Genomic DNA, 15,226 nt, shown 5'->3' with positions numbered 1-15,226 from the left:
CTGGTCATATGAACAAAGCATACATATCATATGGAGCCTCTTTTTCATTCTCCTCACCATCTCCTCTCTCTTGTATTTTTATTTTTTATTTTTGACATGTCCACACAAGGGAAGGGGGAGGGGGGATTCGAACTAGTGACCTCCGCTTCATTAGGCGTGGTCCACAGCCGATTGAGCTATCTCTTGGAAAAAAAGAAGAAGAGGAAGATGGTAAAGAGAATGTGTTGTAGAAACTCTATATCATATGACCGTTCGAAAAATACAACGGTTGAAAAATGAGTTTAAAAAATATGACTCGAAAAAAAAAAAAGATTCTTAGAAAAAATATATACATATATTTAAATAATATAGAAAAATAATAGATAACCAAATGTAAGGTATATTTTAAAAACGATTAGCTAAAATATATAGTAATAGTATTAGTACGTTAGTTAGCTATTAGAAATTTAGAATATGCATAACCTGCGGATGCTCGAACAATAGTTTGTTGAAATTATCTCTTTTTGTATATTATTTTTTTCTTTCTAAAACAAAAATATTCATAAACAAATCAAACACAAAAATATTTCTAAAAACATAAAAATAATTTTTACTGGTCAGAATACAATTTTAAACCACCCCCCCCCACCAAAAAAAAAAACACCCAAAACACTAACAAACAGAAGAACCATAATTAAAGAACGCCAATGAACATGAATTAACGAGCATGAGTTCCGTTCCCACGCCTGACTCGAACACATGCACTCTCCCTCATCAAACCACATAACAAGAGCATTTTAATGGCTATCAATTCGGTGCAAACTTTTCAACACACAGGGAATTTAAGAAAAAACAGCAAAAGCATTTGGTTCAAAAAGCCTCTTCTTACCCATTACTAAAAAGTGCTGCTACTACAATGTGAGAGTTTCTCTCTATCGTAAGGAAACATGAATGATCATCAAAAATAGAAACAAGTAGTCCGGGAAAACAGAAAACTAAGAATTTCCGCAGGCCAGAGACATAGAAGCTCCACCGCTGTTAAGCATCAAAAATTTTGCTCTACACGAGCTTGAGCCACACCATCTCCTCTAACCTTCCCAAAAAGTATCATTTCCAGAGCAATGGCCTTTATCAATTGACTGCAACCTCAGCAGATAGGTAACTGGAATGAAGGGTTTCTTGACCAGATGCTTTGGTCTTGGAGTACTTGAGAACTTCCACAGCTTCTTCCACTTTGGCCACCAGAGACTCTGGTGACTCCAACAAAAGCAACAATTCCGAGTTATCCATCTCCAAAAGCATCCCCGTAATCTTTGCAGCAAGGTCAGGCTGCACACACACACCAAAAAATATCGAAGCGATAACGATAATGATGGTACTAATGATAAAAACAATTAGAAATTAAATTTCTAAGGGCCTGTTCACTTTGTTTTTCGAAAGAAAACTGAGGAAATTTGCAGTACCTGCCCCCTTCTGCAGACTTAAATCAATGATAAATGCTCATATTTTACCAAGGAAAAGGACTCAAAATATTTTCTTCAGATATGCTTAAAAGGTGTCCATAATGTACTTGCCATACCTTGTGTTTCAGGACAAGAGGGTACAGACGCTCGCCGAGTATCTGCTTCTGATGCTCAGGGGAAGAAGCAGCAAGCGTGCTACTCAGCATCTCTGACGCCTGTGGCCCGGATCCAACAGACATAAAAGCAGTAGATGAGACTCCAGATCCTTTGTTCATCTCATGTTGACGGCCGTTTGGCACATATTTAGCCCGCTGCACAGTGCATGCTTACAAAGATCAGAACATATATGGCACGAGTCATAGTGAACAGAAACCACTAATATAAAAAGGAAATTGGGTAGTTCGATGATGGGTGAATATATGGCTCCAAGATGAATGGGAAGAAAATAGTGTAAAATGCTAATCTCCGCTCCTTTCCTTAGAGTACCATACTCCTTACAAAAAATTCATTCTCTCTCCTTTAAAAAGTCTTCTGGTACGTTAGACCCACAAACTGCCTTGCACAAAGCCTCCCATTTCTCAGTCAATCTAAACTAGTGACTTCAATAATGCATGGACAGACCATCACTAGCACAGAATAGTTGAAATGGCGAGGATCCTTCTCCCACTAGCACATCTTGAGAAAGTGTGCTCCAAGAAGTCAATTTCTCAGTAATATTGAGATGCCTATGGGAGTTAGACAACAAAACCTAAAGTAAAAGTTGAGAGTTGCATATGGTAGGGTAAGTGCATGGTCATCATATAGAAAACATGGTAAGCATACATCTTCAGCATATGAATAGGACTGGAGAGAAATAACTAAGTGAAGAAAAAAAAAAACCTGTTGATTGGTTAGCTCTTTTGAAGAAGTCACTGATTGTGGCATATATGAAAAAGAGTGTACACCACCCTGTGGAAGCATATGCCCGTTCATCCTGCCCCTGTTTTGCCTATTTTGCCTTTGGGTATTAGGAATCTGCAAAAGAAAAATAGATGAACATAAGCAAGCCAAGCATGTGTGGAAAATAATTACAATTACATATAAGTAATTATATATCCTTTTTTTCTCACATCCTTTTTAACCTCCAAGATGTCTCCAATTTAAAATATGACATCAGGTAAAATGCCATAAAATATACAATGGGAGAAAGCTTTGTAAGTTGTTAAGCAGATAATACTTACGACTGGAACTGGAGATGGTTGAAAGCCTGGTCTGGCAGGAGGTGCAAAGCCATTAGCCCCCCATCCTGGCCTCAATCCCAGATGCTGATACATCATGGTTGGCCGAGGAGGCACTTGGGAAACAACACCAGATGGAGTCGTGTAGTAGTAAGGAGGATATCCACCGGGGATAATAGTAGTTGAATGCCCTGCTAGTCCTGCCATGCGTTGTGCATACTGAAGCTGCAATTGTGCTTGTCTATCCTCTTTCCTTTGAGCAATAGTCACATACAGTGGCTTCCCATGAAACATGTATCCTGTGAGATACCAAAGGACAACATAATCAGCTGCCCGAAGAATGAAACATTAACACATAACAGGACCTTGCATGCCACCATGAGCAAGCATTGTTTGCACTTAAGGGGATTTGAACCTTAAACATGATGGTTATGCTACCAAAGTCCAAGGCCTTCACCACTTGGGCCAACCTCTTGGGGTTAACCCTCGCCTCACCAAAGTTCCACCAACATCCTCTACCGATATTTTGAATTATGTGTATATGATAAAAGAACACTTCAACCAATTTGAGTAGCTACTATAACATGGAAGAGCCTCGGTTGATGGTGAAATAACATTAGCAAATATTTGTGTGCTGGTTTCTTAGGGGTCATCATTCAAAAAAACCATGCTGAAACTGACAGTTGTTACCACATTAAAGTTCCTTAGCTTCTTCGAACCACATATAAGCTTATTAAGTTATCAACTAACCATGAAAAGTGATCACAGCTTTATTGGCCTCCTCAGGGGTGCAAAAGCAGACAAATCCAAACCCCTTACATATTCCCTTGTTATCTTGCATAAGCTTCACAGAAGTAATTGTGCCACACTGACTGAAGTGTTCTCGAAGCTCCTCCTCCGTGACATTATCATCAATGTTCTTCACATAGACATTTGAACCCTAAAAAATAAACAGAGACATATAAAGATAAATTGAATAGACAAGAAAAAGCAAGCAGAAATATTTAGGGAAAGGAATGGGTATAAAACTACCTTGAACCTTAGGATCTGCTCTTTACGTTTCTCCTCAAATTGATGACGTAAAATTTGCTCACGCTCTGCTTTCTTCTGTGCCCTTGCTACATATAGAACTTCTGAGCCTACTCGATACAAACCATAGAATGAATTGAATGTTTAAAATCAGGCAAGCATCACCTGTTGGCAACCAAAAGTTATTAAGGAACAAACAACCTACCAAGTTGTGATCCATTCATCGCTTCCATTGCCTGTCTTGCATCATTTGGGTTATCAAAGTCTACAAAGCCAAAACCTCTTGACATCCCATTGTCTTCCTTTCTGATAACCAAGCTAGCAATTTTTCCGAACTTGGAGAACTTTTCCTGCAGAACCTCTTCAGTGACATCTGGATCCAAATTCTTCACATACAAATTTGTAAATTTAGCATCTGGGCTGGGCAAAATCCTTTCGCTCCTTTTGACAAACTTCCCAACATATCTGAGCCATGCATATCATTATGAAATAGTAAATATCCATAAGACCAAAGAGTGGGCAAGAACAAATAAAAAAAACACAATAAGTTATATGCTTACACACACATGCACATGCACACACAAACACATTAATGCACATATGGATAATCACATCTTTCAACATAGTAAGTAACAAGAAACTGCCGCACATACATCTGCCTGTCTCCAAAAGTGGATCCATTTAGCTTCTCAATTGCATCATTTGCAGATTCCTCACCCTCAAATTGAACAAAGCCATACCCTCTACTCTTCCCATCCTCTGACATAGCAACTTTGCAAGACAAAATATTTCCAAATTTCTGAAACATATCTTGAAGCCCCAGATTATCGATTGATTCATTCAAGTTCTGCCACAAAATCAAAATCCCTTTCAGTAAGAATCCAAATAAACAAAAAAGAATGATTATAGTCTATCTCAACCATTTCATGTTAAAAACATATAAATACCTTAACAAACACATTCCCTTTACCACTTCTTCTTGCATCAGGATCACGAAGCGACCACATCACCCTTATCAACTTGCCATTCAGGGTAGTGTGATTCTTTACCTCAATAGCATGAATAGCTACTCGAATCAAAAGAGGCGAAAACCAAAGAAAGTGGAATTTAATCAGATGTTTAAACCAAGTACATAATATAACAACAAATGAAAACCTAACATAACAATGAGACTTTCTCCCACTTCACCAATCAACCCATCACAATTTTTTAACAACCCCACTATAATATCCAAAACATAAATTTTGTTTCTATTCTAAAACCTTTCAGCAAGGCAACCAAAAAGCTCAGTGAAGAAGATATATTCAAGAGACCAATTAAATGAAGCAAGACTACAAAATCTTGAATTTGTATACTTTTCAAAGATGGGATTTAATGATTAATTGTATCCAACTTTTCCACCTTCTCAAAAGCCAACGAGACAGTAAAAGATGCTAGATGGTTCTGAATCTTTATAATTGTACTATCACCTCTGTAAACCTAATAATTGTCAAAAAGTCAATTAACTAAAATCTAACAATAAGAAAACTTGTCTTCCGTTTCTTTCCTAAATTCCAAAGCAGGCAAACATAGTAGAGAATTTTTTCTAATTGATATAAACCATTGAAAAAAAAAATCTATATTTATTTCATTGCAAATTAGTTCTTTATAACACAAAATAAAGGACAGCATTTTCTCAAACAAACTTTCAAAATCGAATAATACCATGGAACCAAACACAACCAAAGGATAAACGGGTTTCCCAGTTATACTCACTAAAGCGTCCCCAATTCCCTTTCTTTCCCCGCACATTCCCAGGAATCAAACAAGCCGTAAAAAAGAAAACGAATATCTATAATCATTGCAAAAAAAAAAAAAAACATATAATTTGATATTTATTTCACTGCAAAGCAGTTTCCTGCAACACAAAATAATACCAACTTGCAAAATCGAATGATACCATCGAACCAAACAGAACCACAAATTCCCTTTCTTTTCCCACACATTACCAGAAACCAAACATCAAAAAACAAGCATTTTGTGTGTAAATTTTGATTTTCGTACAAATTGGATACTTATTTCCCTGCAAAGCAGTTTCTTGTAACACAAAATAATACAAACTTTCAGAATCGAATTATAGCATCAAACCAAACACAACCAAGAAAAGAAAACGAGTTTCTCAGTAATCCTCTAATCTGATGGCTTCAAATTCTCTTTCTTTTCCCGCACATTCCCAGGAACCAAACACACCCACAAAAAGAAACCAAAAAAGATCAAAAAACTAAATCAAACAGCAGTAACCAAGCATTGTGCGTGTGAGTTCCGATTTTTATATAATTGGATATTTATTTCCCTGCAAATCAGTTTCTTGCAACACAAAATAATACGAACTTTCAGAATCGAATTGTAGGATCGAACCGAACCAAACACAAATAAAGAGAAAAACGAGTTTCTCAATTATCCTCTCTAAGGCCTTCAAATTCCCTTTCTTTTCCCGCACATTCGTAGGAACCAAACACACCCACAAAAAGAAACAAAAAAAGATTTTTCTTTTTTTTTTTTTAAAAAAAAAAACCTAAACCATACAAAGACAACAAGCATTGTGCGTATCAATTCCAATCCTCATATATACCGTCATCGGTAGAGAGGAAGTTGACGTAGCCGTAGCCGAGCGACCTCCCCGAGGACGTGTCCCTGCAGACGCGCACGGACGCGAGGCTCTTAAACTGGGAGAATGCGTCGTAGAGCTGGCCGTCCGTCATGTCCGGGTGGAGGTCACCCACGTAGAGCGACGCCGTCACCGTCTGAGACACCGCCATTGTTTCCTTTCGTTCGTTACCCTCCGATCACCACCCAAACGCTACCGGTTTTGCGAGTGATTAGTATGTGTAAGAGAGAGTGAGTGAGTGCGAAAGAGTCAGATAGAGAGAGAGAGAGTCAGAGTGTGATACCAGAGAGAGAGAGAGAGAGAGGGAGGTGTGTGAGGATTTTGCATGGAAGCAAAGGAGGTTAAGCCGTTCACTATAAGGATGCGTTAAGTGCGGAGCGAGTTTCACGCGGATAGATAGCGCGTGAGAGGCACCTTCCGAAGTTGTTAATGGAGTTACCTTCTAAGCGGGGGTTGCAAGAGTTTAATATGAGATATAACTACTTGGCGATAATTGTGCTGTTGACCAAATTCAAATTTAAAGAAAATTAAGGATTATGATATCTACAATTTCAAAGAAATAGTATATATATATATATATATAAATCAAAACAGTAGATTCTTAAATTATGTAATTTTGGTCATTTTTAAGTATCAAAACGCCTTAAAAATGCCATATATTAAAAATAGAGAAGTGCTACACATCCCAATTCTTTTTTTCCCAAATCATGTGCCACTATCGAGTAATTTTACAAGTCCTTTTATCTCTCTTGAGTCCCTCCAATAATGATGTGGTTATTAAAATCACCATTTGATCAAAATCCATTATTGATCAATCACAAGCCCAATGGTAATTTTAATAATCACATCATTCTTGGAGGGACACAAGAGAGACTTGTAGCATTACTCGTCACTATCTCATGATATTTATTATTTTGAAAAATGTGTCATCAACTCATGGAATGGTGACATATCATTTAAGAACTAATTTTTGGAACAAAATTTTATAATACTTAGGGCTTGTTTGGAATTGCGTTTGAGGTGCCTAAAAATGCTTTTAACACTCAAAAAATCAGTTTGAAAACAAAAAGTACGCATTTGGTAAAAAAATTAAATGCGCTTTTAAGGGTTCGAAAAACCTAAAAATTGCCAAAAAACACTTTTGACAAAAGCTTAAAAATGAAGCTTTTGCCTAAAAGCTTTATTTGTCAAACGCAATTCCAAACAAGCTCTTAGCATTTCTATAGCATGTTATAGTTGAGAATTTGAGTATATTTTTATCGAGTAATTTTAGGTGGCTTACTTATGTCATACTAAGAATAATATGACTATTAAAATTACTATTGAGCTTATGATTGATCATTATTAAATTTTGATCAAATGATGATTTTAATAGCCACATCATTCTTAGTAGAATACAAGTAAAACACAAATAGACCTTCAAGAATTACTCTATTTTCATAGTCTCTACAAAAGTGATGATAAAGCATTTTGAGAGAGTTATTTTTGGTTACTAGGATCACATGTCACCTTTTAATAGGATATTGAATCATGATCCGGGAACTTAAGGTGCTCAATGGTCTATGACGTTGAATATAAACTCATTGATTATAACCATTTAACTCGACATTGAATTTATCAGTAAAGAGATAACTCACACGTGCGAGAGAGAAGCGGGTAATCAAGTGGGACCCGTGGCCTTAAAGACTGCTTCAAAACGCTTCCTACAACAACTTCTTTTCACAGGGATTCTTGGGCAGGACTTTGAAGGGTCTCCCTGTTCCACGGAAACAAACCCTTCTGTTTCTCTCCTCTATTTCCTCCACCTATATTTCCTTTTTTTTTTTGCTTGTTTTTTTTTTCTCTAATAAGATAAAATTAAAGATAATTTGATTATTTATTATTAATTATAAAGTTTATATAAAAGTAAGTAATGTTAACATGTTTTAAGTAATGCAAAATCAGTCCATGCAATTGACCTACATTACAAATAACACATTCCAAGTATACAAAATAACTAAGAGATTCCTGAGATAAGCTAAAATAACAATTAAATCCATGCAATCAAATTCAATCAAAACACTTGACGAATTCTGTTAGTGTGTCACATCAGTATTAATAAAATGATAACACATGTCACTCTCAATAAAAAAAAAATATAAATATATAAATATGTATAGGCAGAAACAGCAAAAAACTAGAATAGAATTTTACAGCCCAAATAGAGTGTACCAAACATTCTTTATAGCTAGTATCAAACAAAGAAACGACCTGCTAATTGGAGAACATGAAGCTTTGCTATCCTCATTAAGTCATAAGTTGTAGCTACACTCAATTTTCTTATATTTCCAATGATAAATTAAATGGTACAACCACTGAACAAAACTAGTAAAAGGATGATTTACAATTCTTGCAATTGCAAAGAATGGAGGATCCTTGGGAGAGCCGAATTTCCAGTCAGAAGAATTGAACACGCCCAATGTACTGGCAACCAGACCTAGAACAAACATATATAGTTACAGAAGCAGCTATCCTTCCCAATCCATATAATAGCACAACGCCTCGCCGATCGCTGTAAATAAGAATCGGCCAGCAGAATACCCTTTGAACAAAGAATGAAAACTGAAACCTTAAAAGAGTTAAATTACAAAAATTGGAACTGCTTTATGCTAACAGGTGCAATAGGAGACCCATAATGCCCATAGGTAGCAGTTCAAAGAGAAACTCTCTTGATGAGCTGCTCACACTCAGCTGTCCTTCATTTAGAAACTCCTTACCAGACGTTACAGAGACATTTACAGACAAGGAACCTGAAACGTAAAAGATTATGTGCATGACAGAGATACTCAGTTCAAGTTATTTCTGGTAAGAAATGTGAGGAAAAAGTAAATGAGGGTTCATAATCAAATGAACTTACAATCATAGTTGGCCCATCCAATCCGTTGACGAGCTAGGTCATACACAATGATCTTATCTTTTAGAACAAGATCTGTCAAATGAAGAAACCAACAAGATTGTTGAACCAACTGTTATGATAGTAGAGTGAAGTTGGTGACAATTGGATGCTTGATTTGTTAGCTTTGATGCAATATTAATATTATGGAAAAACACAATTTACAATTAGCTAACACCTCAATCAAATTGTATAATTTTAAGAAAGAATTGCTAAGTACTCAGAATGCCATTGCATAGCCCATCAACTGCTTGTGATACCTTACATTTAGAACAAGATAATATGGCTCTGCTACCACACATTACCATTGATATTGCTAAAGTACATCATGACCCACCACCTCCCAACCAAAAAGAAGAATTTTGAGGCAAAGGTGGTAACTTTTTGGAACAGGTTGTAAAAAAGCCAGTGGAACAATTATTGCCAAAGCATTGTAGCATGCAATAACTAAGGAAACAAAAGCATAGCACTGACATAACTACAATCTGATTGACAAGCCTAATACATTTGAAAATTCAAATGACATCCAACATCTTTTCATGCTACAGTGGTTCATTATATCTAAGGCGCGTGTGCGTGTATCAGAAGTAGGCATAAAACTACTGTAAACACCAAAAAAAAAGAAGAAGAAAAAAGAAGAAGCACACCGGATAGGCAAAACATAGCACTAAGGGACAATAAATCCTGCTCCAAATTGGTAAGTGCAATTGTTGCAACCTCATAAGTAATCGATCATATCATGCTATGTTGTGAAATGTGAAACTTGCATTGCTAAAGGGCCCATTTGGCTCTTGACTCAAAAACCAATTTGTAAAAACTGATCTCAGAAATGAATTCACAAAGGATGGACAATCACTAGTTTCAGGTTGCTTTTAAAATGTGATTTTCAAATTTCCAGAAAAACAGCTATTTTTAGGAAGTCTTTCAGTAAAAAGTAGTGTTGGAAATGCTACCAATTGCGTTTCCTGTGTTAGTGTTTTCAAGAATGTAAAAGGTCTTTGGAAATGCCACCAGAGAGGCCTTAAATGGCAGTGTGTTCCAAAGTAATAACTGTCACACTCACTACTACAGATGCAATGTTGAAATAAATGGGAGTCAAAGCAACTTGCTTTCTTACTAAGTTCAGAGTCTAACCTCCTAAAATTGTTACCCCTTCCTGAACTCTCTGAAAACCAATGCACCACATTGCTGCACCACCCTATAGCAACAAAGCAACCCATTAAAAGTAATGGCACAGTTTAACTAGAACCATGTTTGATTAAATAAATTGAACAAAGTAAGATTTTAGCAAAGGGGAAGTGGAATAACTTACAGAGAAACCAATATGTACAAGGTACTCTTCTGGTTTTAACACCATGGATGCACTGCCCGCAAAGTTTAAACTAACTGGAGGAAATATCTCGTTTACACTGAATACAAAACAAACACGGATCTCATTTTAATCTAAAGAAAATAAAAAGATTGCAAGACTAGAGAACCTTTTTAAAAGACATAGTTAAACATTGAAACATAAATGATGGGAAAAAACCTGGTGGAGACTAGATAACACTGGTTTCCATTTGAAATGGTGGGAGTCACAGATTGTTGAACAATTGCAGTTATCTGCACATTCAATAAGAAGTCCATTTATAGAACACAATGAAATTAATTTTTTTTTTTTTTTTTTTTTTTAAAAAAACCTCCTACAAGGCAAAGCAGCTTTTAGACCGTGTCTCAAAATGAATCCATATAGTAAAACTAGTGATGTTTTTCATAGAAAAAATATCCAGCCAAAGTTAATACTAATTTTGACAGCTGCTAAAGGGAAAGGAAGGGGCAAATGCCAAAAAAAAGCAGATTGGGGGGGGGGGGGGGGGGGGGATTGGAGAAGTTACAAAAGGAACTAAGTTTATTCCATGCCTTAATAAGTAGCATTTCCCCATTCATAGTATATTAAATTAGGCAAATGAGAATGGAAGTGTTACCACTATAGGCTATTATAGAGACCTTGAAATGGATTTTTTTTTTTTTTTTTTTTTTTTTTTTTTTAATTTTCTTTAATTTTTTATTTATTTTTAATAGCATCAGATAAAGTTCTTATGAAAGCTCTAGTTCATTAAGTACAATAGGAAAACCCCTTCCCTTTATCCCGAGTCATTTGCATCACTGCTCATAATAACTTAAATTATTATGCTATTAACAGGGCATTATTTGGAAACAGGACACCACTTATGCTTCAATTTTATTAGCCCATCCGGTCAGTATAGCTATACTCACTTTCAAACAATTTCGAAAAAAAAAAACACAAACAAATAAGCAAACTTACAGAACTAACAAAGGGATCATAAGCTTCGTCCACAAGGTATGCCAAAGTTGTCCCAGAATCCACAATGGTTCCTCGGTTGTTTGATGTTGCAAATGCTGCAGGATCAATTGGCAACAGTTGCCCATTGACAGCAATGCTTTGCAGATATAAATTATAATGAGGTCTGAAATTTCCAAGAAGAAATCATCAAACATAGGGAAAAATTAGCATTTGAGGCTTTCAATTAAAACTTATTAAATTATCTGACGGCAAGAATATGTATGTGCCTAACAAATACTCGACCCAAGCAATAAAAGGAGCTCAAGCAGCAGAACAATTTACAATGAAGAAAAGTATGACTTCTGTTTCAGACTCTAATATGCTAAATATATCTCAATGATCCTTAAGCTGTAAGAGGAGATGGATATGCAATCTGGCTGCACTATCGTGACCAAAAGAGAAGAAAACGTGTCTGAGTGAATGAAAAATAGATACAACTGGCCAAAAAGAAGTAACTAATAACCTAAATAGATAGGTTTCAATACTTCCCACTTCATTTGAATATAACCCAAATGTCAGAGTTAAAAGCACTGGCAACAAAATGAAATTTCCTGGGAAAGAGGACATACTGTGATGGGACAAGTGGACTGTAGACAATGCCTGGCTCCAAAATCTCACCAAGAACCAATATACCCCCACCATTGCCACCTCCTTTCAAGCAATGGGAGAACACTTTGGGAGTGATGGCTCGAGATGACAATTGTGAAATAACAGAAAGATCACCTTGTCCAAAACCAAATATCCCATCGACTGCTTTATCTGTCTTAGTCAAGTCCCCAGATTGATAGGTGCTACACCTGTATCCAACACCGCCATCGTAGTCTGTAAGCTTTGACCGACAAAACCAAAATGGATGGAATGTGAAACTAATAGCAACCATCACAATATCAAGAAAATTGATAGGTAGAAAGGTGAACGTATGTTTATTTACATAATTGAAATGACTGTGTGACATTGGGTCCTCAATTGCCAGTATTAGATAAAAGTTCATTGCTGTAGCTAAAGACAGACAATTTTTATGATACCTACTGTAGCAATATAAGTTCTACCTCATAAAAAATATCTTGTCAACGTTTTTCTTATTGGACTTCTCCAATACACACACACAATCATTTTTGCATAAGACCTGGTAGCTTACCCAAAAACAATGGGCGCTGAAGAGTTAGCAATCAAAGACTGCCCAAGAACCATGTCAAAATACAGCGCATCTGAGACATAATAACCTGATGTTCCACTTCCATCTCCATATTGAAACGAGTAACTACACTGATTACTCTGAGGAGAGCATTGAGTTGCCGCAGTTTGCAATGCAGAAGTGCACATTGGATCTGAGCAGGGGACCACCGCAGCAGTTGATGAACTGGCAGCATCGAAAAAATTGAGCTGAACCTGCAAAAACATGAAAGTGGAATAAGGATGAAATTCAACTCTTTATTCAAAAAAACTTCAAAGAATGAAGGATAATGACAAGAACAAGCTCAAGATACAGAATCTTACTCCAAGTCCACTAGATTGGGGGCAATCACTGCAGGAATTACAGGTAACCCACAAGATGTCACTTCCAGTATCAATCTGTACATTGAATTCTCTTGGAGGAGAGCCCAATTTAACTTTTGTGAAATAAAGCCTACATGAAATCAAGGACCCAGTTATTTCCAAGATAACCATCAATGCGTATCCAAAGGAGGGGGGGAATATATTTCCAGAGACCCATCAGTCAATCATGAAAAGAGCATGAAACAGAACAAAATCCTTAAACTGAAGGGGACCAAAACGAAGACGAATATCAAAGGCAAAACACCAAAGATCCATGCCTAGTCAGCATCATAAGCCAATCAATATCAGGTAAAAAAGTACTCCAAACCCCATCAAATTCTCAATCAATCAGTGTCAGTTTGGTTGCAAGGTACGAGAACATGTACTCATTTTCAAGAATCAACAGCAAGAAGACCCGCAAGACTCATTCTTTCTTTAATTTTCTTATTCCTTTTCATTTTTTCTCCTTTCCATTTTCTCAAGAGCCAAAAGGAGCATTACAATACCCAAGACGAAATACATACAGTGAATAGTAAATACTTACGCGAAAAAGAAGAACAGCAATGATTAACAGAGACCCAAAAACTTTACCAATTCGAAACAAACCCATCAATGCAAGCACGCTAAGCAGCACAGCAAATTAAAACCCACGAATGAATGGTAAATTTACCAATCGTACCCGACGAAGTAGGGATCGGAGGAGCCTTGGACGGAGAAGTCGACAACGCCGCTGACCGCGCCTCGCAAGAATCGGGCGTGCCTGGCTCGGTCCCGTGCTCTGAGGCGGTCGAGCTCGACCCTGCGAGTCAAAGGAAAGGCCCTCTCCAGAGGGAGAAGGGTGGGCGGAAGTACGCAGTTGACCACTGAGACGAGCACGGCGGCGCAGGCCGCGAGCAGTGGGACTAAGCCCCGCATTTCGGTGGGTTTGTCTGTACGCGCGTTTGAGGAGGTGCGAGAGATCAATGCTTGTGCTTGTGCTACTGCTTGCTTCTGTGCATTGGGAATTTTGGGAGGGAGACAGTGACACACACACGCAGTGTACACGGAGAGAGAAGCGTTGCTTGCTGAACTCTGATTAACAGAAATGGCAAAATTCGGATTATATTATTATTATAGTAAGTATATGGGGGGGGGGGGGGGCGGCTTCAAATTCACGGAAGTCCTTCTAATCCAATATATTTGGCTAATTATTATTACTACTAATTAAGTCAACTTTACTTGATTAGTTTTTAAAGGGTTGTTCAATTGGTGTGAGACTATGCTTTATAAAATAGATATTACTAGTTCAAATCCTCTCTCTCTTCTTTTATGAACATTGAAAAGAAACTTTACTTGTCTCTAGAAGTTTGTTTCAATTTCACCCAATATTTTTTATTTATTTTTATTTTTTATGTTCACAAGTAGAGAAAAATGAGGGTCAAAAACTCGAATTAATTGAGAACAAAAAAAATACCAGTTAAATTGGTCGTGGGCCATGAAAATTGTCATTTCATGATAATATAGAAAAAAACACGCATATATATAGCAAGACTATTACGTCTTGTCCTTTTTTCTTTATTTTTTAACTATATATTATGGTCTTGGGTCTTCTTAATGTAAGGTACATTTACTGTGTACTAAGCACGCCTTTCTTGACCGACGACGACAACGACAACGATGGGAGACCACGTAAGTCAAATAATAGATAAATTTATCTGTATAAGTTAATAAAAATTAAACTTCATTATTTAAGTTAGTATTTTAATGCCTAATTATTAAATCACCACTTATCAAAACTTTGATGACGCGGTATAAATTGTTTCTTCAAATGTATGCTTGTTAATTTGTTTTACCCGCAACAATCAATTAGTTCTCCAAGTAAAAAAACATTAATCTTTTGAAGTCAATACTTTTGATGTTATTTGGTGCGTTGTTGGAATTCAAAACGTTAATTAGTACTAATTAATATTATGTAAAATTACTATTTATTACATTCGAATTCAAAATGTTATTTTTTTTCTTGTTTCAGATTAAAGAAAGGAAAACCAACCTACCCTCTTTAGTCTTTACTTGTTACTTTTAGTTTTGGAATGGTTATAA

General features: G+C 36.5%; 2 protein-coding genes across 3 annotated transcripts; both read right to left on the bottom strand.

Annotated features, from left to right (window-relative positions):
* Nucleotides 1-849: 849 nt before the first annotated feature.
* On the bottom strand, nucleotides 850-6,642 carry PAB7 (poly(A) binding protein 7). The gene is made up of 10 exons (XM_059571895.2): nucleotides 6,300-6,642; nucleotides 4,636-4,754; nucleotides 4,342-4,535; nucleotides 3,894-4,153; nucleotides 3,692-3,798; nucleotides 3,410-3,599; nucleotides 2,663-2,958; nucleotides 2,322-2,456; nucleotides 1,559-1,753; nucleotides 850-1,308 (listed from the first exon to the last, which is right to left on the bottom strand). Exons 1-10 carry the CDS (start codon nucleotides 6,484-6,486, stop codon nucleotides 1,111-1,113), a joined length of 1,881 nt encoding a protein of 626 aa, XP_059427878.2. The 5' UTR covers nucleotides 6,487-6,642; the 3' UTR covers nucleotides 850-1,110.
* A 1,859-nt stretch (nucleotides 6,643-8,501) lies between these two features.
* On the bottom strand, nucleotides 8,502-14,230 carry LOC132162533 (Eukaryotic aspartyl protease family protein). 2 transcript variants are annotated; one of them, XM_059572768.2, is made up of 10 exons: nucleotides 13,818-14,230; nucleotides 13,109-13,238; nucleotides 12,750-13,000; nucleotides 12,181-12,408; nucleotides 11,573-11,735; nucleotides 10,796-10,869; nucleotides 10,580-10,676; nucleotides 10,402-10,465; nucleotides 9,232-9,303; nucleotides 8,502-9,124 (listed from the first exon to the last, which is right to left on the bottom strand). In XM_059572768.2, exons 1-10 carry the CDS (start codon nucleotides 14,060-14,062, stop codon nucleotides 8,979-8,981), a joined length of 1,470 nt encoding a protein of 489 aa, XP_059428751.2. In that variant the 5' UTR covers nucleotides 14,063-14,230; the 3' UTR covers nucleotides 8,502-8,978. The 2 variants fall into 2 exon arrangements, with proteins under 2 accessions (XP_059428751.2, XP_059428753.2); XM_059572770.2 differs by having other exon boundaries at nucleotides 13,827-14,230.
* Nucleotides 14,231-15,226: the final 996 nt, after the last annotated feature.

The sequence above is a fragment of the Corylus avellana genome, chromosome 10 (genome assembly GCF_965113065.1).
Source record: "Corylus avellana chromosome 10, dhCorAvel1.hap1.2, whole genome shotgun sequence".
Lineage (NCBI taxonomy): Eukaryota > Viridiplantae > Streptophyta > Magnoliopsida > Fagales > Betulaceae > Corylus > Corylus avellana.
This window is presented reverse-complemented; position numbering and strand designations above follow the sequence as displayed.